We start from the raw sequence: 24,682 nt of genomic DNA, 5'->3' as shown, positions 1-24,682 counted from the left end.
TGATTCTATTAAAATCTAACCACTTTTTTTTTTTTCCTGTAGTAGTTAACAGTTTCACTCAGGATAAATACATTTGTCCATCCAGTGGCCTACAAGGCCCTCTGTGGTCTGGCTTCTCACTGACTCTGATTTACCATTCTCTTCCTCCTTCACTCTGTCCCTGACTCCTCTTTTTCCTCTTTCTGGGATGGGTCTTAAGCAGGTTATTAGCTTAGGGCTTTTGCACTCACTGTTTCCTGTGCCTGTGACACTCTTTTCCCCGATTTGTGTGGCTAACTTCCAAATGTCACCCTCTAAGGTGACCACCATATTTAAATAGGAAGTGTGTCCATCCCTCATTTCTCATCCCCCCCCTTTACTCTGTTGGCTTTACTTTTTAAAAACATTTTTTTCTTCCAGTTTTATTGAGGTACAGTTGACATTTAGCACTGTATACGTTTAAGGCATAGTGATTTGACTTATATACATAATCAAATGATGACCACAATAAGTTTAATGAACACCCATTGTTTCATATGGATACAAAATTAAAGAAGTGGAAGAGAAATATGTTTTCCTTGTGATGAGAAGTCTTAGGATTTACTCCCTTAACATTCATATATAACATCTAGCATTGTTCATTACCTTTATCATGTTGTATGCTATAACCCTGGTACTTATTTATCTTATAACTGGAAGTTTGTACATTTTGACTGCCTTCATCCAGTCGCCTCCTTCCGCCTCTGGTTCCAGTTGCAAAATAAATGAGTCACAGGTATGAAATGTATAGTGTGGGGAATATGTCAATAATTATGTAATAAATTTGTATGGTGATGGTAACTAGGCTTATCGTGATGATCATTTTGAAATGTTTAGAAATATCAAATCATTATGTTGTATAACAGGAACTAACGTAGCGTTGTAGGTCAGTTGTACTTCAAAAACAAACTCATAGGGCTTCCCTGGTGGCGCAGTGGTTGAGAGTCCGCCTGCCGATGCAGGGGACGCGGGTTCGTGCCCCGGTCTGGGAAGATCCCACATGCCGCGGAGTGGCTGGGCCTGTGAGCCGTGGCCGCTGAGCCTGCGTGTCTGGAGCCTGTGCTCCGCAATGGGAGAGCCCATAGCAGTGAGAGGCCCGCGTACTGCAAAAAAAACAAAACCCAAAAACCAACTCATAGAAAAAGAGATCAGATTTATTTTTTTCCATTGTATCACCTTCTAACATATTTCATGTATTATTTGGTTTTTTGTTTACTCTTTGAATCTTCAAGATGGCAGTATATGTCCCTACAAAATTCTTTTTTCCTCTCGAGGAGATCTCTATCTTGGGTTTCCCAGGCACACACTTTGGGAAATCCTGTTGTGATGTCTTATGGAACAAAAGAGAAGAACATTTCAAGAAAGGTGAGATTAATACAATGGGGAAGTTGAAGAAATTTTGACCTGCTTAAAAGCTAATGAGTAAATTAGACAGGGGACATGGTTGGCAGTCTTAGAACATGTTGTTTCAGTGCTGTGAAATGTCCAATTCAAGGGACTTTGCCGTAGCAAAGTTTAGATGTTGAGGAAGAAAGGTAGTATAAATTATTTATTCAGGGAGTTGGGCTTTGGAAGAAATGGAGAATAGTGAGAAAGAGCTGCAGGTTCAACACAAGAAGCTTCCATTTTTGAGATCAGGAAAGCTTGGTTTGTTGCCTCTTATTTTTATAAGGTGACTTAGAGAACAGTACTAACAAACTTTTTTTTTAAGTTATACTGTAATAAATAGGTGGCCTAAAGCATCCTATTTTTTAGAGTGGTGTAATTTTCTGGGTTCAGTGCTGCATGGGAATTGGATAAATTGGGATCCTTGGGAAATCTTATTAGTTCTGTGCCTCCACTTTGCCACCTGCCCTTCTCCATGATTTTGTTGTTGTTGTTGTATTTGAGAGCCCAGTAGGAGTCAGAGAGGTGTGATGTAAATATTAAAAGTTGGTGCTAATTGCTTGCTTATTCCTCTTTTAGAAGACATGGGATCTGTTTTGATGTGTGAGTTTCTAGGTCATTTCTGTACTTCCTGAAAAAGCTCACCAATGCTTCACACTTGTCACTAACAATTGGATTCATGATTAAACGGAAGCTTGTACCAGAGTGAGGCATAATTTAAACAATTTTGTGAAAGTTTGATTCTTTCTCCCTCAGAAGTTTTGATCCACAGAAGAATTAATTTCTATTTCAAACATGTGGTTGAACTTTTAAAATCCTGTTATTTAGGCTTGAACTTTTGGATTTTTTTGTTTGTTTCTGTGGAGTGACTTCATCTGTTTCAGGATTTGCTCTACTGGGAAAAACTAAGAGCTGTTGGGCATTTTTAGTTTATTTATCAGTCATGGCATTTGAGGGCTGAAATGGTTAACAGGGAAGGTTATGCCAAGGGATTGCTCTGCAGAGCCCTGTGCTTTATGTCCATTGTTGTCTTTGGAATGAATTACTTTCATGTTATTTGACAAATAGTTGGTTTGAACTCCGTTTCCGGACTAACAAATATTCTTTTGTTTTGGTTACAGAATCTGCTTACGTACATGTGAGAGGAGTAAAAATGTCAGATTATATCAGGAAAAGGTTTGAATTTCCAAATTCTCTTATCCAATCACAGGTAATTTTATTTGTTTGTTTATGCTTCATGGTAACAAACAAACATTTTTGGTGGATTGTTAATTGAATTTTATATTTTTAACGTTAAATATTTTTATTCTTCTATGTACTGAAATATATATTAATAAACAACTTTTATATCAGTTAATTTGAAAATTTATGTATGACATAGGAAAGTAAATATTGAAATTGACCAATCTCTGCTTTCATTTATGTCATACTTTTCTTCTTAGAGATAAAAACCTTGATTAACCCTTGAATATATATTTTTGGTCTATAATTAATTATTGGGAACAGAATTAAATGGTTATACATCTACAGAGTATGAGAGATTAATATTGAAAAAGATATATTCTACCGCAGTACAACATTAAGAATAAAGATATTTATAATAATGACATTCAATAGGTAAAATATCCTGGATTAAAAAATTGGATCTACATGCTAACTCGGGTAGAAGATTGTGATAATTTATTTTAGAAGAGCTTTTCCGTTATTAGGGTTAAAACAGAACTGATTTTCTGGTTAGCCTTCAGCTAACTAGAAGCATCCCTGTTAATCAAGGTACCATAATAGCTGCCGTCTTTTCTTGTGAGAGTAAAGCTAAGGGGCCAGCAGAAGCCTGCCTGAAGACTTACCAACGTACAGCGTCTTGGATACTTTCAACAGTTACCTTCGGAGATGCCTGCTGTGGGAATTGACTTAGCTGGGTAGTGGGGAACCCTTCCATGAGGAGTAGAACACTCCTTATGCAAGATTCCCTTCTACCTGACTGGGTTGGAGTCATATCCTGTGCAGCACAGGTGCTTACCATGAAGAAGAAGATGAATGCTTGGAGGATGCTGTCCACAGTTTTTGTTTTTCTGTACCTGGAGTCCCTTTATTAGCATCGATAAATCAAGAAATGCCTATTTGTTTTGCTGTTACAATTAAGTGAAAAGTGTATTGTCTAGTGTACGATATCTATTTAAACTGTTCTGTTACGGAAAACTTAAGTAGCAGTGTAGGCTGATTTATACTTGGATTTTGTATTTTAAAATCAATTTAGGCTATATTCTCTGATTTGTTAGAGAGATAAATTGGAAGGTAAATTAGAGAAATTGAACTTGGTGGGCAATGGGCGGATGTTTTATCATTAAGCTTTTTTCTTTTAGTCCTTTTTCTAAATATGAACAGTAGCTTTTTTTTGTCCTTGTTGTGTTTCATATTGGTTCCATTAGGTTCTTGCAATTGTGCCCTGTCCTCTGAATACTTCTTATTGTTCTTTTGTAACCACTGCTCAGTGTTAGCACCATATTTCATTGATTCACACACATTTTTTCACATTTTAACATCTGTGAAATTGGGTTGTACCCAGTAATTGATGGCAGCGGTCATTATACAGTTGGTATTGCCTGCACATTTATGAAGTTGGCCATGATTTTCTAAAAGAGTCTGAAATAGCTCTTTCATTAATATAAAATTAAAAATTTAAATTATAAGAAGCATTGTATAACACAGATTAGTTGGCAGACTTTTTTTCTTCCTTGGTGGTACATAAAATAATGGTGCATCTTGAAGTTGATGGCCAGTTACATTCAATGAAATATGGTATATTTTGTAAACAGGAACTGAAACTATTCACTGGTCCTCAATTCTTTGTTGCTATCCCTTTAACAAAGAGGTAAGAGACAGTTCACTGATCTAAACTTAAAATTCATGTGAATGTGTGACTTGTATTGTAAAACTTGGACCGTCAAGCATTGAGGTCTGAATTCAATTCCAATGTGTGAAATACAAAAAGAAACGAAGGAGTAGGTGCTTTGTTTTTATTTGAGCTTTTCGGGAGACTTTGCAACACTCACAGGTATTCATAGTCTTTTCAGACATTGGTCTCAAGGGCAGGCTGAACAGTTGTTGCCGAAGCAAAGTTTCTCCCAACCCATACATAGCATGGCTGTCATTGTTGCTAGCCTGTGGCTCTAAGATAGCAGTGCTGTGTGGTGCTGAAAAACTAGGAGAGTGGAGTTGAGGTGATGGGAAATAATGACATTTATGTATTTATGGAATCAGCTCTCTTATAAGAATCTTAGTTTTAATTACTGGCTTTTTGACCAAAGAAGATATGGGAAAATTTTAGAGATTTATGAGGCTGAAAGCTTATTAAGGGGCTGAAACCTATGAGAAACCAACAAAAAAATTAAATCATAGAGCATAGAGGAAGGAGAATTGTCGTGGTGAGGGGAGGACCTGTTGGTTCAAATCTGTGTGGTCCATAATCATGAAGATGGGGATGACGATCTTCATTAAGGGCATGATGAAGAATGATGCGTTTCATTTAGTTGCAAAGATGATTTTAAAAATTGTGGAGTTTCTCACTTTTCTCATGGTTTAATGGATTAAGCAATCTCAAATTATCTTCTAATACTAAGTGACAGCAATTTAAACTGAAATTCCAGCAATTTTCTCAACATCTATGAACAATAGTTTGCTTATTGGGGTAAAATGTAGGATAAAATGCTTACCTTGAGGGTTGTTAATGAAGATAAGAGATTATGTATGTGGAGTGCCAATACAGTGCCTTCTACAAAGCACACACTCTATGAATGGGAGTGACTGGCATACCATATCAACTAGTACTGCTATTAGTTACCTTCAAATTCACTATTGAGCAAGAACTTCCAAGGGAATGTATTCATTACTTTTGTTTGTTTTTTTAGGCTGCAGGTCATCTTATTGCTGCAGTTCTAAAGGAGAATGGTTTTTCAGAAAAGATCCACCAGTCCACAAACCAGGTCTGTCTTTAACTTTGTGCTTTAGTTCTATTCAGATATTGCTGCTAGCTGGACTGCATAAGCACTTCTTTTGTTTTCCTCACAGTTCAGGTCACTATAGAAATGATTTTGCCTTTTTTGTTTGTTTGCCATGATTTTCTTTTTAAAAAAAAATAATTAATTAATTAATTTATAGCTGTGTTGGGTCTTTGTTTCTGTGCGAGGGCTTTCTCTAGTTGTGGCAAGCGGGGGCCACTCTTCATCGCAGTGCGCGGGCCTCTCATTATCACGGCCTCTCGTTGCGGAGCACAAGCTCCAGACGCGCAGGCTTAGCAATTGTGGCTCACGGGCCCAGTTGCTCCGCGGCATGTGGGATCCTCCCAGACCAGGGCTCGAACCCGTGTCCCCTGCATTGGCAGGCAGATTCTCAACCACTGCGCCACCAGGGAAGCCCGCCATGATTTTCTTTTAAACTTTAAAATTTGTAACAACACTCCAGGAATGAGATATGGAAGGATTGAAGGGGAGTATTCTTATAACATGGGTGGAAGGAGGGTAGGCATGCTTTAGAGAAGGCTGACAGAGTTACTGCTGAGGGAATCTTTTTTGTTTAATGGAGAAAGTGAACATAGTGGCTCTGTTTGGGTGTAGGAGATTTCTCATGCTTTAGGTATAGCCCCAAATATGCGTTGTAAGTCGGAAAGGTCATCCCCTGACAGGAAGAGCTGGAGGAAAAATTCTGTGCCATTCATAGAGCAGTTGAAGGCTAAGAGTTGAAGCAATGCCAGCTTACTGACATATTTACCACTTGGGTTTTGGTTGACCAGTGTTGTGTATTTTGACATGCTGATTGGAAGCTCTGCTTAAGTAGGTCCTCTAAGGTCACTCTATGGAGAATATAGGTGATGGAAATAAGATTTTGTTTTTCATAACAGAAATAAATTGATTTCCTTTCTCTCACATTCCTTTTTATTAGCTGCTCCAAGTTACATCTCTTTACAGCTTCTGCTGACATGTTGAAGTCAATGTAGGGGCATACTTCACTAATTGGCATTTATCTGGTGTTTGTATGTAGTCATATAAATTAGGTTTTCTGAGAATTCTGATCTTAATCCTGCCGATAATCACATTATGTACTCTGAGAAGATCTAGTGTTTTTACTTAAACTGCCAGGATTTACTGAATGTCAAATCCCTGTAACTAAATGTTTCCTCTTCTAATAAATGAATGCTTACTTCCATGAGGGCACAGTATTACCTGAGGCAACAGTTTTTTTATTCATTTATTTTGTTACTCTGGCTTAGTAGTGGAGTGATGACATTTAGAACGCTTTGGTATTGTCCATACAGTTGAATAAAATTTCCTTCTGAATAAAAGAAATGGAATATAAATATTTCTTCCCTTCAGTGACTGTTAATTGTATTGTTATGTTAGTGGGATTCTAAGACTGAAGAGGCTCTCAGAGCCAGCTACTGTGGGAAAGTTAGCACAATTTAATGTTGATTTTCATTCTTTTAGTTATTCTATGGGAGCTGGGGAATCTTAATTTTTTTTCCTCCAGATTGTATGTTTCCCTAATAAATTATGTCAGGAGGAAGGAAAAATAGCTTCCCTTGTGTTTTTTTAAAAAAAAAAAAAAAAAAAAGCAAAAAGAAAAATCCCTGAAACAACATGTAAAATCTAAATGGACTTAACCCACAATACATTCAAATAGAGGTTTATCATTAGTAGTGAACCTTTATTTTTGAGGGGAGGATCATGAGTTCCTGAGAAAGTTATGAAAGCCAGAACCTCTGTTTTTATAGGATTTTTCAAAATAAAGAACTTATATTTATCTATGTGTCCTTCCAGTGCTTTCCTGTCAAAGGTGACAGGTTCACAGTGTGAGGGGGAGAAGTCACGGTCTTCCTTGGGCAAAACACTTTTTCTAGGCTTTTGTTTGTAGTCATGGAACCAGCAGCTTGCTCCTAGCCTGTCCTACTTCTGTCTCCTTGCTCTGGGTCCACATTCAGCTTCACTCACTTGGGGCAGGGACATTGTGGGGGAGACAGTGGGGTGGCATGTGGGTGATAGAGGTTGGTGGGAGGGGAGCAGGAACATTTTCTGAAAATGTTACTGCCATTTAGGGCTTGAAGCATAGGTATGATTTGGAGTCCAACGTAGACTAACTGATATGCTGGCATTGTTCATGTCTGGTTAAATGGCTTAGAGCACAGTGCTGGAGCCAAGTCATAGTTTTGATCTCCTAGTAGTTGTGTTGCTCGGACTCAGGTCATACTTCTGCAGCCAGCCTCATTTTGCAGCAAAGACACCAGATGAGAGAGAGTTGCTATATCAGAACATATCCATTACCTCTCTTGGAAAACCGACTTTACTGTATTCTACAAATGGTGTGACATGGTTTTTGTAGAGGAGAGTTAGCCTACTGTGAACGAATTATAATTTTTTTTTTTTTTTTTGCGGTACGCGGGCCTCTCACTGCTGTGGCCTCTCCCATTGCGGAGCACAGGCTCCGGACGCGCAGGCTCAGCGGCCATGGCTCACGGGCCCAGCCGCTCTGCGGCATGTGGGATCTTCCCGGACCGGGGCACGAACCCGCGTCCCCCACATCGGCAGGCGGACTCTCAACCACTGCGCCACCAGGGAAGCCCTGAATTACGCTTTGATGAATGGCTGGGGGTGTATATGCATTTGCTGCCCATCAGACGTGTGTTTTAATCACTTGTTTGATTTCAGACTCCTGCTTTGAACTTGCTGTGGGAGAAGTGTTGCAGTGATAATGTCGTGGTTCGAACAGCCTGCTGTGAGGGTCTGGTAGCCCTTGTCGCTCAGGATCTTGCGGAGTTCAGCTATGTTCTCAATGGGATTCTCAACCTGATTCCATCGACCAGGTGCTCTTTCCTTCATGTTTGACCAGTTAATGATTTAAAGTTTTAGAAAAAAATTCATTCATTTGCCATTAAGGGTCACCATTCATCCTACTTGCCGGTTGTTTTTATTTCCCTAAAAATGTCATGCAGTTGAAATTTCATATGTGGTGAGAACATGCTAATTTAAAAGCTCTAAAAGTTTGGGGATTTGTGGTCATTTACTGTACTTAAGTTTTGGGATTCTGCTTATTTTGTCATTGCTCTTTTTAAGGAATAGCTAAGTAGTTTATAACTCACAGTTTGCAGTACAAATTCCTGACTTATTTTAAGAAAGAAGGTTGCCCATAAGCATCATTCCACAGTGGTAAAGTTTATACACTATTGGAAATACTTGGTCAGCCTTTAGCATCAGTGCAGAAAATAACAGCACTGATTTCTTTAAAAGCATTTTGTGGTTTAGACATGTCTTCTCCTGTTCATTCCAAGTAAATAATGTTCTTTGAATTTGTGTGGAATGACCATATTCCATTCACAGACTGAGGTTAATGGAATCCCAGGGGATAAAATGGGCATTCTGAGGTAGTCAAACAAGACTGTATTTGAACCATCCCATGGAAGTGAGCATCTCTTGTAAAATACTCCCTGAAAAGGAGGTGCCACTCTTTGCTTCAAGAAATGGTCTTGATCTATATGCCCTCAGTTTTGCCTGCTTTAAATCATTTGAGCTTCTGTCCCCTTCTCCCAACTCTTACCCAGGCCCCCACCTCCTTCTCAGTGGGGTTACTTGTTCTCCTGATGTTTCTTACTCACCTTTACTGTTGTATCATCAGAGCTGAATACTTAATCTTTTTTTCTGCCTTCTGTGGAGACGGAGTACAGCTGTAACCATCAATGTACGGACAGTGCCTTCCTAGGCTTGGGGTCTATTAGGTTAAGTAACCTCTGGCCTTTTAACCTTTCTTCATAAATCTTATTTTGTTCCCTTACATCAACTCTTTGAATCTTTTTGGAGCCTTGATTTTTTTCTTTATATTCTGCTATCTACATTTATAAGTACAAGCCCTTTAGCGTGGTACACGTGCCCTTCCCAAACTAGTCCCCACCTTCTGTTCAACCTGCGTTTTCTGCCATGAACCCTCCTCTAAGCCGTGCATACCTGTTCCCTGTTCCCTGTTCCCGAGCCTGTGCATGCTGTACCTCTGCATGGAATGTTCCTTCCCCTTCTCTTTCTGATATTATCTTCTTCATCCTTCAAGGCTCAGCTCAGATGTCACCTCTCCTGCCTAGACACTTCCCTCTTCTCAGCTGGGCTACTTGCTCTTTCACAATATATTTCTATTTTTAACCTGTATTTTTGTCTCTAGCACACTCTTCAGCAGTTAGTAGATGACCAAATCTTTCTGAATAAGTAAGGCTCGATCATGGCTAAAAACTTAACTCATTTTCTGTCTTTTTCTTTGTGTGCATGCCCACGTGCACATGCACGCACGCGCACACACTCAAACAAATGTTTTTAGAAGGATCCTATTGTATATCCATTAAAAAATTAGTTTTGAGGCGGCTTTTAAAAGGTGAAGTTTTTGTTTTTTAAAAAATGTTTTTATTTATTTATTTATTGGCTGTGTTGGGTCTTTGTTGCACTGCGCGGGCTTCTCATTGTACTGTGCGGGCTTCTTATTGCGGTGGCTTCTCTTGTTGTGGAGCACGGGCTATAGGCGCGTGAGCTTCAGTAGTTGTGGCATGTGGCCTCAATAGCTGTGGCTTGCAGGCTCTAGAGCACAGGCTCAGTAGTTGTGGCGCATGGGCTTACTTGCTCCGTGGCATGTGGGATCTTCCCAGACCAGGGCTCAAACCCGTGTCCCCTGCATTGGCAGGTGGATTCTTAACCACTGCACCACCAGGGAAGTCCTAAAAGGTTAAGTTTTAATGTGTCTCTCTTTTTGTAACTTATTGGTTGCCCTTAAGCAAGCTACCTAGATTTTGCCTCACCCTTTTTTTTTTAAATGCAGGTAGTAGTATTAGTTCCTCCCTAAATATTTTCAAATGCCTTAAAATTCACAAACAGAACCTCCTTGCATTGTCTAGTTGTACTGTTTATATCCAAAAGTAAGAGTATCAGCAGCTAAAGGGGCCAGGGGCCAGCTAATGTCTCTAACTAAGGGATAATTAGAGCAAGTTAGGTTATACCTTTAATTCCAGAATGTCCTCTTAGAAAATTATGCTGGTGTGGGATATCCCTCACACATCAGTGTAAGTCCGTCATCACTATTGTAAACCGAAAAGCATAAGCTTTGCTGATAGTGGATCAGCATGTCACCTGTGTATGTGAAAATTTGTCAGTAATATTAGATTTTTTTAAATTAAAAAATGCATTTTTTGAATTAGCAACATGTTCACATGGTAAAAAATTCAAAAGGGCGTAGGAGGCAAATTCTCTGTCTTTCCTCTGTATCTCAGTTTTTCTCCTCAGGTGAAACTCTTAACAGGTCTTGTTATCCTTCTAAAGATGCTGTATGTACATGTAACTGAAAATTTATATGTACATGTTTTTTCTTAAAAAAAAAATTAGTAGCCTACTATACATAGTATTCCTTATTTTGCATTTTTCAATGAAAAAAATATATCTTGGACGTCATTCCTTACCACACATAAAGTGCTTTCTATTTTTTTTCTGGCTGTATAATATTCCATTGTATGAATGTGCCATAATTTACCAATTCCCTATTGTTTTCAATTATTTGCAATTATAGGCAGTGCTTCAGTGAGTAATCTTACACTTAAAGGTTACCATGAACCTAGTTCTCAAGGGTCTTTGGAAATATGGCCAAGATATAGAAGAAAGCCTTGAATTTTATGGTAAGCAAATATAGGAATTTTAACAATTGAAGGATCCTGAAAAAACTTTTTTTAAAGTTTCTTAGAGTGTTCATGTCGTCTAAATTGTTAGCCACAGGAGATGTAGACAGAGTAGGTTCTGAAGCTAACCAATTTAACTTTTGCATCCGTTTGCTCGTGAAATGTGTTATATAAGTGCTGGGTTTTCTTTATTGTTGTCAGTAGAGGTAAGGATAATTTCTGAAGAATTTCCTTTGTTTTATTTCAAGTAGTAGAGCTTTGTGGTTTGTAGTGATTACAAAGATTATACTTTGCATTGTTTATGCCTTAACAAAAGCAAAATGAGAATCAAATTTAAGAAATTTAATTTAATTTAATTAAAAACAGGGACCCAAACAGCCTCCTCCTCCAAATGCTCCTCAGGGAATCTTCTGAGACAGAAAACCATCTTTATCTTTGGGATCTAAAAACAAAGATGAGTTTGTCATTTCCCTGTGGTTCTTGGCTGAGACATTTTGGATCTTCAGTTTCCAGTGTTTAAATTTCTTCTTGTCTGTGGCTTTCTCTTCTTAAAATAGAGATTTATGGCAGTCTAGAGGCACCTTGGGAACAGAGCCACACAACGATTGCTCAGCTTTGATGCAGAAGAATGAGTCTAAAACTGTATTTTTTCATTTTGCCTACCTAGTATCCTAACATTCTTCAGAGGGAGAGAGAAAGAGGGAGAGGGAGAGGAAGGGAGGGAGAGAGGGAGACGGGGAGAGAGGGAGGTAGAGAGGAAGAGAGAAAGAGGGAAAAAGGAGAAAGAAACAGCATCCTTCTGTGGAATAGATATTTAGAAGATGTAGCTTCCAGAGCTTTCTCAGCATTGCAGTAAATGTTGAAAGCTGCAAGGAAAGATGGAGGAAAAGTCAATGAGGTTCTCTCTCCTAGCCTTATAACCTGCTCCTTGGATCTTTGCAGGTCTAGTATGTAAATTCCCTTGGAACACGTATGAAAAGCTGCCTCCTCTTAACCACCCCCCGCCCCCAAATCCAACCCACAATTTGAGAAACATTGGTCTACAGCCTGCTACATTGTATAGTCTAACTTTGAATAAGACTTGACATTGGTAAAGCTCTGGTTGTCTAAACTTCAGGGAGTGGCTGGGAAAGTGTTTGGCTCTGTTTGAGAGACTGTTCCCTTCAAAGGAATAGTTGGATGTCCAGAGTGTTCTCGGTTCAAAGCTGAGGCAACATGAAACAGTTGTAAACTAGTTTTTATAGCTTCTGTAAACAAAGAAGTGGATTTAAGAAGTTGAAAATGTTCTTTTAATCAGTAAGGAAATTTGAAAAAAAAAAATTATTCCCTAGGGAGGGTGAAGGAAAGAAGGGGGCTACAGAGAAAACACAGTAAGGAAATTATTATCACCAGTTAAATGTAAATTTTGAAATTAAATAAAATTAGGGTGAATGATATACATAGTAGGATGTCCTTATCCTTTAAGGAACTGCTTGTTTTCAGTTTAGATTGTTTTTGTTTTTACATTGAGTTTATCCTATGATAAAGATTCCCAAAGCAAGGAGTTTCCTCATTTTTCTTTCCTTAGATCCCCGCCCCCTCCCTTAACTGCACTAGCTTCTAGAAAGCTCATGCAGCCATTGTTATAGTTGCTTAGTAACGGGATTGTGAATAAAAACAGTACTCTCCTGTGGAACCAGGTATTTAGTTTTCGATACTGAGATGTCATGACAGCCTGTAATTTCAGTTCAGCTGCTTTCCCGACCCGCCACCCCTTCTTTCAAAAAATGTGTTTGGTAGGACGGTTATGCTCTAGATAAACTAGCGCTTCATTTGTGTTCCTTTTGTGCTTTCAAACAGGGAAGGGACCTGCAATTTATGTGTTTGGGGGAAAAAAAAATGTATTAGGGTGTGAGAGATTAAAGTCTATTTTCTGAGATTCCTAAAGGCTACTTTTTAATAAATCTCAAATAGGATATTAATAAATGCCCATAATGGGTCCCGGCTAAAGCTGCTGGATCCAGTGAGTCTTTGATCATGGATTGATAAGGGTCCAGTTAGATTTAAAATGACTTTGAGAACTATTTGCAGTTAAGATTTAGGGTAATTTCATGAGAAAATTCTTATCTCTCAGGGTCTTTTCTTTTGTCGATGACCCTGTTCCTTGGAACACTTAATTGCTTTGTTATCATTGTAGGAAACGGTTAGCAACCAAGGAGACGCTGTATTCATACCTTGTATTATTGAAGCTTTTCTGTACTATTTAGCTTCTTTCTCTTTATTTTATTTGACAGAAGAAGAAGAACCAAAGAAGGATGCCTTTATGAGGTTTCCCCAAGATTTGAGGAAGACAGTCTTAGTTAGCATGCTTTCATTTGCAGCCAGGGAGTCAGAGAATTTTTCATGAATTTGAGATGGTTTCAGGGTTTATATCTACATTGGTATCATTGCTCATTTAATTTAACTCTTATCTGACAATGACAGAATTCTTGGACCATGTCTGTCTCCTCATCTTGTCTTTTAAGTATTCCGTAAGCCTTTTAGCTTGTTTTCAGATGTTCTCTTGTCCTTTTTTCGAGTCCTTTTTCTTTCTCTAAAATTACAGAATCTCTCTCAACTTGTAGCTCATAACCAGAACAGTAATTCTAGCCACTTTTTCTCATCTAGGACATTCTGCCCTATTTCTTTTTAAGTTAACTGATCTGGTTGAAGGCTTTGTTTGTCACAAAATATTCCATTGTAAGAGTCATGTATTTATGCTAAGGTGTTTTTAGGTGATTTAAGAAAAGTGACTACTGAAATACATATTACTTTTATAATGGAAAAGTGCTTCAGAAGAAATCAGGCTGTTTTCTGGTACTTAGAACTTTCCCAAGCAAAAACTCAATAGCATTATATCTCTTAGATTTTTTTGAAAGAAACATTATTTTTTGTCATTTATGGGTTAACCATGGGTTCCACAGAACTGTTTTTTTATTTCTTCCCTTTCTTCCTGGCTCCGTCTCTCTTTTCTCATATAATTTTATTATAAATTTAGGAAATAACTTGATCATTAATCTAGTGTTTAGCATTCTCTTATTTGCTGGTGACTTACTGTACTTAAAACTGACCACTTACCCTTTCTAGTTAAAAAGAGACTTGGCTACATTTGTACCATTTGCTCCCCTGATACCCAGGATGCCCTCTTTTGGGATGTTTGTATAATTCTCTTCAATGCAAACTTTTGTTATTCTCATCCCTGGTCAAAAAATTAGTATGGGTACTTCCTTGCATCTCATATTTAGAATATTTCGAAACTAAAGAACCAAGCATTAATTGTACTCTTTTCAAAAGGAGACCGAGCATGCATGAGCAGTATTTAATTCTGTAATCAAATAAACCCCAAAGGAAACCTGAGGTAAGGTATTCATATGCACAGTAGTAATTGTGCTGTATTTACCTAGTGAAGAGCAATTTTTCTGGGTGGTTTTAATTAGTATAGTTTGTACAGCTTGACCAAAAATTTTTTTCTTTTCTTTTTCTCTGGAGTATTCAGCATCATTATTGATCCACACTCCTTATGATGAGATCTGGGTTTGGCTCTTATGCCAGTGAAAATTGAGCTTCCATTTTTTAAAATTTATTTATTTTTTTGCGGTACGCGGGCCTGTCACTGCTGTGGCCTCTCCCGTTGCGGAGCCCAGGCTCCGGACGCGCAGGCTCAGCGGCCATGGTTCACGGGCCCAGCCGCTCCGCGGCATGTGGGATCTTCCCGGACCGGGGCACGAACCCGTGTCCCCTGCATCAGCAGGCAGACTCTCAACCACTGCACCACCAGGGAAGCCCGGGAAGCCCTTTTTAAAAAAATTTTATTGAGATACAGTTGATTTACAATGTTGTGTTAGTTTCAGGTGTACAGCAAAGAGATTCAGTTTATATATATATATATATATATATATATATATATATTCTTTTTTAATATTCTCTTCCATTATAGGTTATTACAAGATATTGAGTATAGTTCCCTGTGTTATACAGTAGGTCCTTATGGGTTAGCTGTTTTATATATAGTAGTGTGCATATGTTAATTCCAAACTCCTCATGTATCCCTCCCCCCTCCTTTGGTGACCATAAGTTTGTTTTCTATGTCTGTGAGTCAATTTCTGTTTTGTAAATAAGTTCATTTGTATCTTTTCTTTAGATTCCACATATAAGCAATATCATATGATATTTGTCTTTCTCTGTCTGGATTACTTCATTTAGTATGATAATCTCCAGGTCCATCCATGTTGCTGCAAGTGGCATTATTTCATTCTTTTTTAATGGCTGAGTAATATTCCATTGTATATATGTACAACATCTTCTTTATCCATTCATCTGTCGATAGACACTTACGTTGCTTCCATGTCTTGGCTATTGTAAATAGTGCTGATATGAACGTTGGTGTGCATGTGTCTTTTCGAATTAAGTTTTTCTCCAGATAAATGCCCAGGAGTGGGATTTCAGGATCATATGGTAGCTCTATTTTTAGTTTTTTAAGGAACCTCCATACTGTTCTCCATAGTGGCTGTATCAATTTACATTCCCACCTTTTTTTTTGCATTGTTTCTTGTCACTGCGCTTGTAGCTCAGGCCTGAAGTTTCCTTTGCTCCCTCTTAGAGGGTTCTTGAGTCAGTTCAGTTTGTTTTGGCAGCTACCCAAGAAAGGACTTGTTCCAGCCAAAGGACTTTGGGCAGAAGGTTCTTGAGTGTGACAGGACTCTGTGGGCTACGAGTTACAGAAACCCACTTGAACTCGTTTGAGTATAAAAGGGTGATTTTAATTTTTTTGCTAAAGGGGTGTCCCACAGGACTTAAGAACAGGGATGTACCTGGGCCTCAGAAACAAATTGGATACAGGCTGTGTGTCTCTTCTCTCTTGCTGCAAACTGACTTCTCTGCTTCCTAGTCTACAGGGCACCACCTGCTCCTGGGTTAACACCTCTTATCTGTAACAGATAGCCAGACTGAGGTTTGAATTTCTTGGCCACAATTACAGATTTCCAAGGACCAGCATGTGTGAGATGTTCAGTCCTGGACCAGTCAGTTCTGCCAGGGGCTGTGTATTAGTTTTTTAGGGCTGCTGTAACAAATGACTACAAACTTAAAGCAACAGAAGTTTATTATTCCACAATTCTGAAGGCCAGAAGCCCAAAACCATGGTGTCAGCAGGATTGGTTCCTTCTGGAGGCTGGGAGACTCAGTTCCATGCCTCTTTCCTAGCTTCTGGTGGCTGCTGGCAACCCTTGATGTTCTTTGGCTTGTGTCTGCGTAATTGAAATCTCTGCCTCTGTCTTTTCATGACCTTCTTTGTGTTTCAAATCTCTTTTCTCCTTTCTCTGATAAGGATACCAGTCATTGGATTTGAGGCCCACCCAGGATGATCTCATCTTAAGATCCTTAGTTATATCTGTAAAGACCTTATTTCCAAATAAAGTCACATGCACAGGAACCAGGGATTGGGACTTAGATGTACTTTTTTTTGCGGGGGCGGGACGACAATTTAACCCTCTACAGGCTGGATCTTCATTGTGTGAATATTTGTATGCTGGGATCCTTTCTATAGTAACCATATGAATGGACAAGGAGTGGTAATTCTCAAAACAGAGAGGAGACTGGGACATTATTACTGAAGATTGAACTTGGGGTAAAGCCATGACTCTAGAAATAGGTATGTCTCAGCCTCTCAGCTCAGCTCTAGCTTTGAAACATAATTGTACTTAAGTACAGGTGATGATATTCTATCTGTGTTACTCTGACTGGGATCGAGGGAGGAGTGGGCACTTCCCTAGAGGTCCAGTGGTTAAGATCTGTGCTTCTACTGCAGGGGGCACAGGTTTGATCCCTGGTAGGGGAACTAAGATCCCGAATGTCATGCTGCACAGCCAAAAAAAAAAAAAAAAAAGATTAAAATGGGATAGAGGGAGGAGAGATTGAGTGGATGGAGAGTCATTGTCAAAGATAACATGATTGTTTTATTGTGACGGCAAGATGCCACCATGTTTTCCATCATCATCATCATCATCATCATCACCATCCTCTGGAATATTTTTTTGAAAGCATATATTATCTCTCCAAACAGCAATAATGATAGCAGCAACCACTGCCTTGGTTGCCAAGGGAAGGGAGGTAAAGGAAGGAAACTAGCTTGGAGTGTGATACAAAAAAATAGCCAAGAAAATTTTGGAAAAAAATAGGTGTTACAAAGAGGAACTCTTTGATTTTTAAAAATTTAAAAGAAAATTTCAGAAGTAAGTAGAATTGTGTTATGAACCCTCATGTTTCTATCACTCAGTCTAACAACCTTTAGCTCATGGCCAGTCCTGTTTGTCCATAATCTCACCCGCTTCCATTCTACCATATTCTTTTGGAGCAAATCCCGGACCTTGTATAATTTCTTCTGTAGATATTAAGTATATATCTCTTTTTAAAAAACATAACAGTAATGTGATTATTACACCTGGATATATGTGTATGCGTTTTGTGTGTGTGTGTAGTTTTTAAATGTCCAGTCAGTATTTAGATTTCTAATTGCTAATAATATATATATATTTTTTTTTGCGGTACACGGGCCTCTCACTGTTGTGGCCTCTCCTGTTGCGGAGCACAGGCTCCGGACGTGCAGGCTCAGCGGCCATGGCACACGGGCCCAGCCGCTCCGCGGCATGTGGGATCTTCCCAGACCGGGGCACGAACCCATGTCCCCTGCATCGGCAGGCGGACTCTCGACCACTGCGCCACCAGGGAAGCCCGCTAATAATATTTTTTAAACAATTTGTTTGAATAACCATCCAAATAAGAATTGGTTGTTAATTCTTTAACGTCTCTTTTAACCTATAGGATCTCCCCTTCACATATATCCATATTTCTCTGTCTGCCTCTCTCTTTCTTACAATTTATTGAAGAAACTTGGTTGTTTGCAGTGATTCCCACAGTATGGGTTTTGCTGGCTGCTTCTCCGTGGTGTGCTTTAACTTATTTCTCTGCATTTCCTGTAAATTTTGCTCTAGAAATTTGATGAGATTTAAGTTCAGTTTTTGTCGTTGTTGCAGGGGAGTGTCAGGGAGGGAAGACTTCTTCATAGGGGGCAATATGTTCTTCCATAGGGAGGGACATAATGATGTTAGCAGTTGATGCTTAATGGCTAGATCCATTAATTCATTAGGAGATTCAAATAGTGACTTTTTTTTTTTTTTCCTTTTTTGCGGTACACGGGCCTCTCACTGTTGTGGCCTCTCCCGTTGCGGAGCACAGGCTCCAGACACGCAGGCTCAGCGGCCATGGCTCATGGGCCCAGCCGCTCCGCGGCATGTGGGATCTTCCCGGACCGGGGCACGAACCCGTGTCCCCTGCATCAGCAGGCGGACTCCCAACCACTGCGCCACCAGGGAAGCCCTCAAATAGTGACATTTTAATTCTACGGTTTTCTTCTTCACTTATTACTTGAAATATTGCTATAAAGAGAACCATCCCCATATTTACTGTTTGGTTACCCAGTAGTACAGTTTGTATAGGAAGGGCAGGATATATACTTGATTTTTTTCCTTATTTACTAAACTTCAAAACAATCAGTGTTTTTTTTTACGCCTTCTTCAGTATTGAACAATTAGATTTTATTTTATAAAGAATTATAATGAGCTCATGGAGTTAAACATAATTGATGTATTTCCATCTTCTTCCTTCTTTTTAAAAAATAATATTTTGAGACTTTATTATCTTTTCACTATTTTGAGTTTATTTTAGACCGACTCTTTTAGAAGCAGCTTGAGAGAGAGAGAGAGAAGGAGAGAGAGAGAGAGAGGGGAAGAAATTTTAGTAGTTTCAAAAGTCCTATTGCTATTTAATGATGTTCATATATAACAAATGAATAAGAGGGAAGGGAGTGAAAAAAAAACAGCATCTTCCAAAGGGGTCTTCTTGCAGCTTCTCTGATCTTAAGTCACAGGAACCATCTAATATTCATAAGATTCTCTTAGGTGTTAATTGGTAGTGTGGTGAACTTAGCTACATGGTGGGCAATATTCAACATAGTAGTTAAATCTCTTTTTACCACACTGAATATTTCTTTTATTTTACTTATTCTGTAAGGAGTCTTAAGTTGGTTTTTAAGGTTGTTTCTATGTGGCTTAAGATGTATTAAAAAAAAAAACACCCAACAGAAAACACCTGCCTCCCTTCCCCCAACAGGATTATTTCATTGCTTGATAATGTAAAGGGTATTATGTTAACTTTATCTTCCCAGTATTTACAATTCCCTCATTTGCTAAATGTACAATCTCAGAGAGGACTATAAGCACAACTAGTAATATCATTCATATTAGCTTATTTAGTAATAAACTAAATAACAAACTTTATAATAATAAATATATGATACTGTAATTTCAGTGTGCATATGTAAAATCACATAATTATAGAACTAGAAATTACCTTCAAAGGTCACCTCTGTATCTAAGCAAGACAATACCTTAGCTGTCTTCCATCCATCCATCTATCCATCTAGTAATTAAACACTTATTGAATATCTCCTGTATACCTCTACTAGGTGCTGTGAGATCATGGTGAGGAAAGCAGACATAGTCATTGCACTCATGATGCTTTTCATTTAAAGAGAGAGATTGCTATAATCACATAGTCACACAATTATATATTAAACTACATTCAAACAAGAATACTGTGCTGAGAGTGCCTTTAATATGGGAGTTTGACCTTGTCATGGAGGACAGGGAAGGCTTCGCTGATGAAGTGACACTTGACATGAGACTGAGGAATGAATGAAACTTTTCTAGGCAAATAGGAGAGGGTAGAATTTTCCAGTTACAGGAAGTAGCATGTGCCAGGTCCCTGTGGTGGGAGGGAAGATGGTTAGTTAGGAAGGCCTGAAAAATTTCAAGAGCAAGCGGAGAGTGGTTTGAGATGAAGCTGGGAAGAGAAGTAGGGGTCAGACAATTCAGCCATCAGACATTCATGATGGCTGATCTGCAGGATTTGGGTCTTTATCCTGAGTGCAGAGGAAATCTACTGAAGTGTTTTTATATGGTGAGTATCAGTGGTTTCAAAAAGACCACTCTGGCTGCAGTGTGAACATAACATTCAAAGTGCTGGGTTTTGGATAGGCAAATAGAGTGGTACAGGGAGATGATTTTAGGTGGCTGTTACTGTAGTTCAGGTGAGGGATGATAGTTGCTTCCTAGAGATGAAGGGAAATAGATGGATTTGTGAGGTGTTTAGGGAGTGAAGCATTTGAGGTGGATTGAATATGAGGATCACTGAAAGGGGTATATCAAAGGTGACTCCTTGATTTCTGGCTTCTCTACCAGGTAGATAGGAAACATCAGAAGCCCAGGTATGTGGGAAGAACATGAGCTTGGTTTTGGACATGTTGAATTTGAGGCACAGTTGAGACACTGAAGAGGGACTATCCAGTAGACAGTTGGATATGCCTTTTTTTGGTAATGACATCTCTCGAACATATTATACTATGAACAAGTTAGTCATAATATCTAATCAGATCTCCTCTGCCTTGTTTCAGAGTCTTCACTTTGATTTGTTAAATAACTTTCTGGGTACCTGTGTACCTTAGACACAGCCAGCCTGCTTGTCTAAGGGCTAATTCCCGATCCTGAAAATGTTCTCAGAAGTCTACTTCCTCGAGTTAACATGTTTTTGTGTCTGTGCTAAACTGTGACTGAAGGCAGGTTCTAAATAAAAGACACGGTGGTTATTTCATTATTTACTTAAGTTTCTGCTCATACTGTATATCTAGGAGATCAGGTTTAATCTTCTTTTTGTGTTCAGTGGTCTTTCCTCACCTTGAGATTATAAATCTTTTTTCCTCCCTTTTTTCACTAATAAAAAAATAAAAGTAGTGCATACATTTTTGAAAATCGAACAATGGCACTTGCAGGTAGTGAAAGTAGTAAGTGGTAAAATTTCTCCTTTTTACTATTTTCTCTTTCTTTTCTTCTTTTTAAAAAATTCACTTTCCTGTTGGGCCCTGGTGGAAACTAGGAAGTGACAGTCTGGAAAGGCTCAGGGAGTGTAGAGTGGCTCAGAGATTTCTCCAAATATTGGCCTTGGTTTCCTCTGGAGTATAGGCAAAGCTAGGGTGATCTGAAATCAGATCCAGGCACATGGAATCAGGAACCAGCTAATTCCAGTGAAATTGGAGCCCCATATCTAGATGTATAAAAAAGTATTTATAAGCCTATACATTCCATGTGTTTTAAAATTGGATATCTTATTAATATGTATATTGTTCTAAAACTTGCTTTTTTTCCACTTGATATGTGTTGGACATCTTTTCATAGATCTGTTTGCATCTTTATTAATAGCTGCAGACTATTCTATAATATGATTGTGTCATATTTTAAATATTTCTCTATTGGCAAACGTAGTTTTCTTCTTCCATTTCTTTAAGATAGCACATGCCTTGTAAGATCTTCTTTTGGGCATATGTAAGGGTATTTCTATATGATAGGTTCTTATGCAATTTATGGGAAATGCAATTTATGGGAAAAAGACTGTTCATTTAAAATTTTTATGGACACTGCTAAATTGCCCTCCATAAAGTCTGAATGAATGTATGCTCAACCTGAAAATGCTTATTCCCCATTCACTCATTAACACTGGATATTATGAATCATCCTCTTCTGTGATCTGCATATCTATATTCTCTGCTCATTTTTCTATCGTATGATCTGCCTTATTTTGTTGCCTTTTTTTTGTTTTATGTATATTAACCCTTTGTCATATGTGTTATAAATATTTCATCTCAGGTTATCTCATCTTAATTTTATGTTTTCTTTCCCCTGAAAACCCTCCCCACTAAATTTGCTAAAGTGATCTGGAATGTTTATGACAGATTGTCTTTTTTTTCTCTCTTTTTTGTACTTTTCCGCTCCAAAACCTCTCTTAACAATTGCTTTAAACTTTATAGTGACATTTGAAAAATGTTAAAGACTTGATTGTAAATTCTTCTGGTATTCATTCTGAACAAGTTCTTTGTAGGCTATATCTTTCTACCACTTCAGTTCTTTCTTAATGCTTTATCTTAAAAAAATAACTTTATTGAGATATAATTCACATATTTAAACTATTCTTTTAAAGTGTGCAATTCAGTGGTTTTTGGTATATTTACAAAGTTGTGCAATCATCCCGCATTATCTTTTAACTGGAGAACCTCTTGAAGAAAATTTTTCAGAATACTGTGTCTGAAAAATATTTCTTTTGTCTTCTTACATTATTCTTAGTCTTTTTTGGGAGGGGGTTAGATTTATTAAGTTATGTAAACCTTTCATAATTCCATATACATTGCTTCATTTAGTGTTGCAGATGAGAATTCTGATGCCAAATTAGAAATGATGTCAGTCTAATATTCTTTATTTTATAGATTTTATTTTATAACTTGAAGTTCATAGGATTTTCTCTTTACCTATGGATTTGGGAAATGTCAGAAATTTTTTCAGTCATCTTGCCTAGCACTTGGTAGCCCTTTCAGTTTGAAGACTTAGGTCTAGTGAATTTTTCTTCTGTCCTTTCTTTGATTTTTGCTTCTCTAAAGGTTATGTTTTCTTCTATTTTATTATTTTGATTTTTAGCACTATTCAAACTCTTGTAACCTCTTTCTGCAATTATACAGATTTCATGTAAAAATTTTTAATTTTTTAAGAGCAGATCTCAAATTCAGAGTAACAGTGGCTTGAAAACAGTAAATAGAGGGTTTTGTGAAGAAAGATGGAAAATACTAGGATTTAGGCATTAAGGACTTAACTGTAGTTAGTTTTAGGAACATTCTAGGTTTTAGCATTCATGAACTCTGAAACTTCTGTTTGCATAACCTTACAAAGGGAAAAGCATCATAATCTTTATGGTACAGTTACCATATTAGATTATCACAATTTATTGAAAAAATAACCAGGTACTTTACTGACATAGTATTATTTATTCTTTAAAACAACACAGAGGTGGGCTTATTATTATGATTCTCTTGTACAGGTGAGGATGTTGAGGCTTCTGGACATTAAGTGGCTTGCCCAACATTCCCTAGCTAATTAGAATTAAAGCAGGGATTTAAATACAAATCTGAAACCATCCCTCTCAGCCCACTTGAAATATTTAAATAATTTAAGAAATTATTCTAAAATAATTGAATTTAGGCAATGTGTTACTATTTGAACGGATCTACACGTGATTTGATTAACGCCATCATCTTTCAAAAATTATAATCTATTCATGTTACACTCTTGCTTAAAATATAGTATGGACACAATTATCCACACAGTAAAGTCTGGATCCACAAATAAAACGAGAAGTAACTTAAAGGTTAAAAAACTGGAGTTAATTTACCAGCCTCAGTGGTTCTGGGAACTCCCTGGAATTAAATGCACATAGGATGTATGTGCTTTTCTCTGGGATTCTAGTGCTTTCATAAAGTGGTAGGTGACCCAAATTGGTTAAAAATCATAAGTCTATTATCTGTCTTCTGTAAAACTCTAGTCATATGACAAATAAATCATTAGATAAGGAAAACCAATATAGTTTTACATGCAAAAAGGGATTATTTAATGAAACCATATTTCTTGGAAGAAATTCAGTCAGAAATTCAGTCAAAATTGATCATCTAAAAGGAGTACCCTTTAAACTAATTATTAGGTCCAGAGAGTGGCCTTATGAGGTTACTAGGTGAGGCTTGGACTTTTTCCATTTCAACCATACATAAATGGAGTCATTTTAGCTTAAATCAGACTTTAAAGCTGATTACCAGTTGTGTAAACATTGCAGACAAGAAGACAAGGAGACTTCTGAACAGGTAGTGACCCTCTCACCAAGGTAAACCAGGGCAGACTCCTCTGATAGGTCTCAGTAGGATACTGGAATATGGAACTGCTCACTGATTCAGTGATGATTAGAATTTATCTACTAAATATAGCTACAGACCTCAGATTTCATGGTCTTGTATAAAAATCTAGGCACAGACCTGGGTCAGAGCCGTAGGGTTTTGTGTCATCCTGAAGACTAACTTTCAAAAAGCAAGACAGCAGCACTGAGGCCTGTGACTGAGGTCGGACATTCACACCCAGGAATAGGTTCTTGATAAATTGGTGATAGAGCAGTTACAGTTTCCATACAGATCTCTGTAAAGGAAAGTGTACAGAGTTGTGAAGAGCTGGGGCATATACTGGAAGGTAGCATTCCTTAAAGTCTGGGATCCTTAGCTACAGAATGGTTCTCATTCTGTAAAAGTGAATGGTGTGAAGAATTGCAATGAAGGAATTTATTCTAAAAGATTGGATGCTGAGGTATCTTCTTCCTAAGCTTTAGAGGAGGAGGATTCTAGAAGCTCAGGGTGTCAACAGAGAAGTTTCTCAAAAGAATCTGAGCAGTCTCGAAGGAAGAAAATAAGACAGTACCTTGGTTCCCAAGGAGATATCATGCCATCAGACCTTCCTAAGGCAACAGCACGTCATTCCAATTTTTAAAAAAATTTACTTTTTAATTTCTATTGAGTCACACTGAATTAACTAGCCATATATATATATATATATATATATATATATATATATATATATATATTTTTTTTTTTTTTTTTTTTTT

At 37.9% G+C, this 24,682-nt stretch overlaps 1 protein-coding gene across 2 annotated transcripts in view; it reads left to right on the top strand.

Annotated features, from left to right (window-relative positions):
* Window positions 1-2,531: 2,531 nt before the first annotated feature.
* The window catches only part of FOCAD (focadhesin), a 294,494-nt gene continuing 272,343 nt past the window's right edge, over window positions 2,532-24,682 (top strand). The window contains exons 1-3 of one of the 2 annotated variants that reach the window (XM_007454953.1): window positions 2,532-2,614; window positions 5,313-5,387; window positions 8,103-8,257. In XM_007454953.1, coding sequence (XP_007455015.1) covers window positions 2,558-2,614; window positions 5,313-5,387; window positions 8,103-8,257 — 287 coding nt within the window. In that variant the 5' untranslated portion in view covers window positions 2,532-2,557. The remainder of the gene's footprint in view (window positions 2,615-5,312; window positions 5,388-8,102; window positions 8,258-24,682) is intronic. The other variant, XM_007454952.1, reaches the window with a different exon arrangement.

This window comes from Lipotes vexillifer, unplaced genomic scaffold (assembly GCF_000442215.2).
Source record: "Lipotes vexillifer unplaced genomic scaffold, Lipotes_vexillifer_v1.1 scaffold317, whole genome shotgun sequence".
NCBI lineage: Eukaryota > Metazoa > Chordata > Mammalia > Artiodactyla > Lipotidae > Lipotes > Lipotes vexillifer.
The sequence above is the reverse complement of the archived record's forward strand: the minus strand, read 5'-3'. Positions and strand labels throughout refer to the sequence as shown.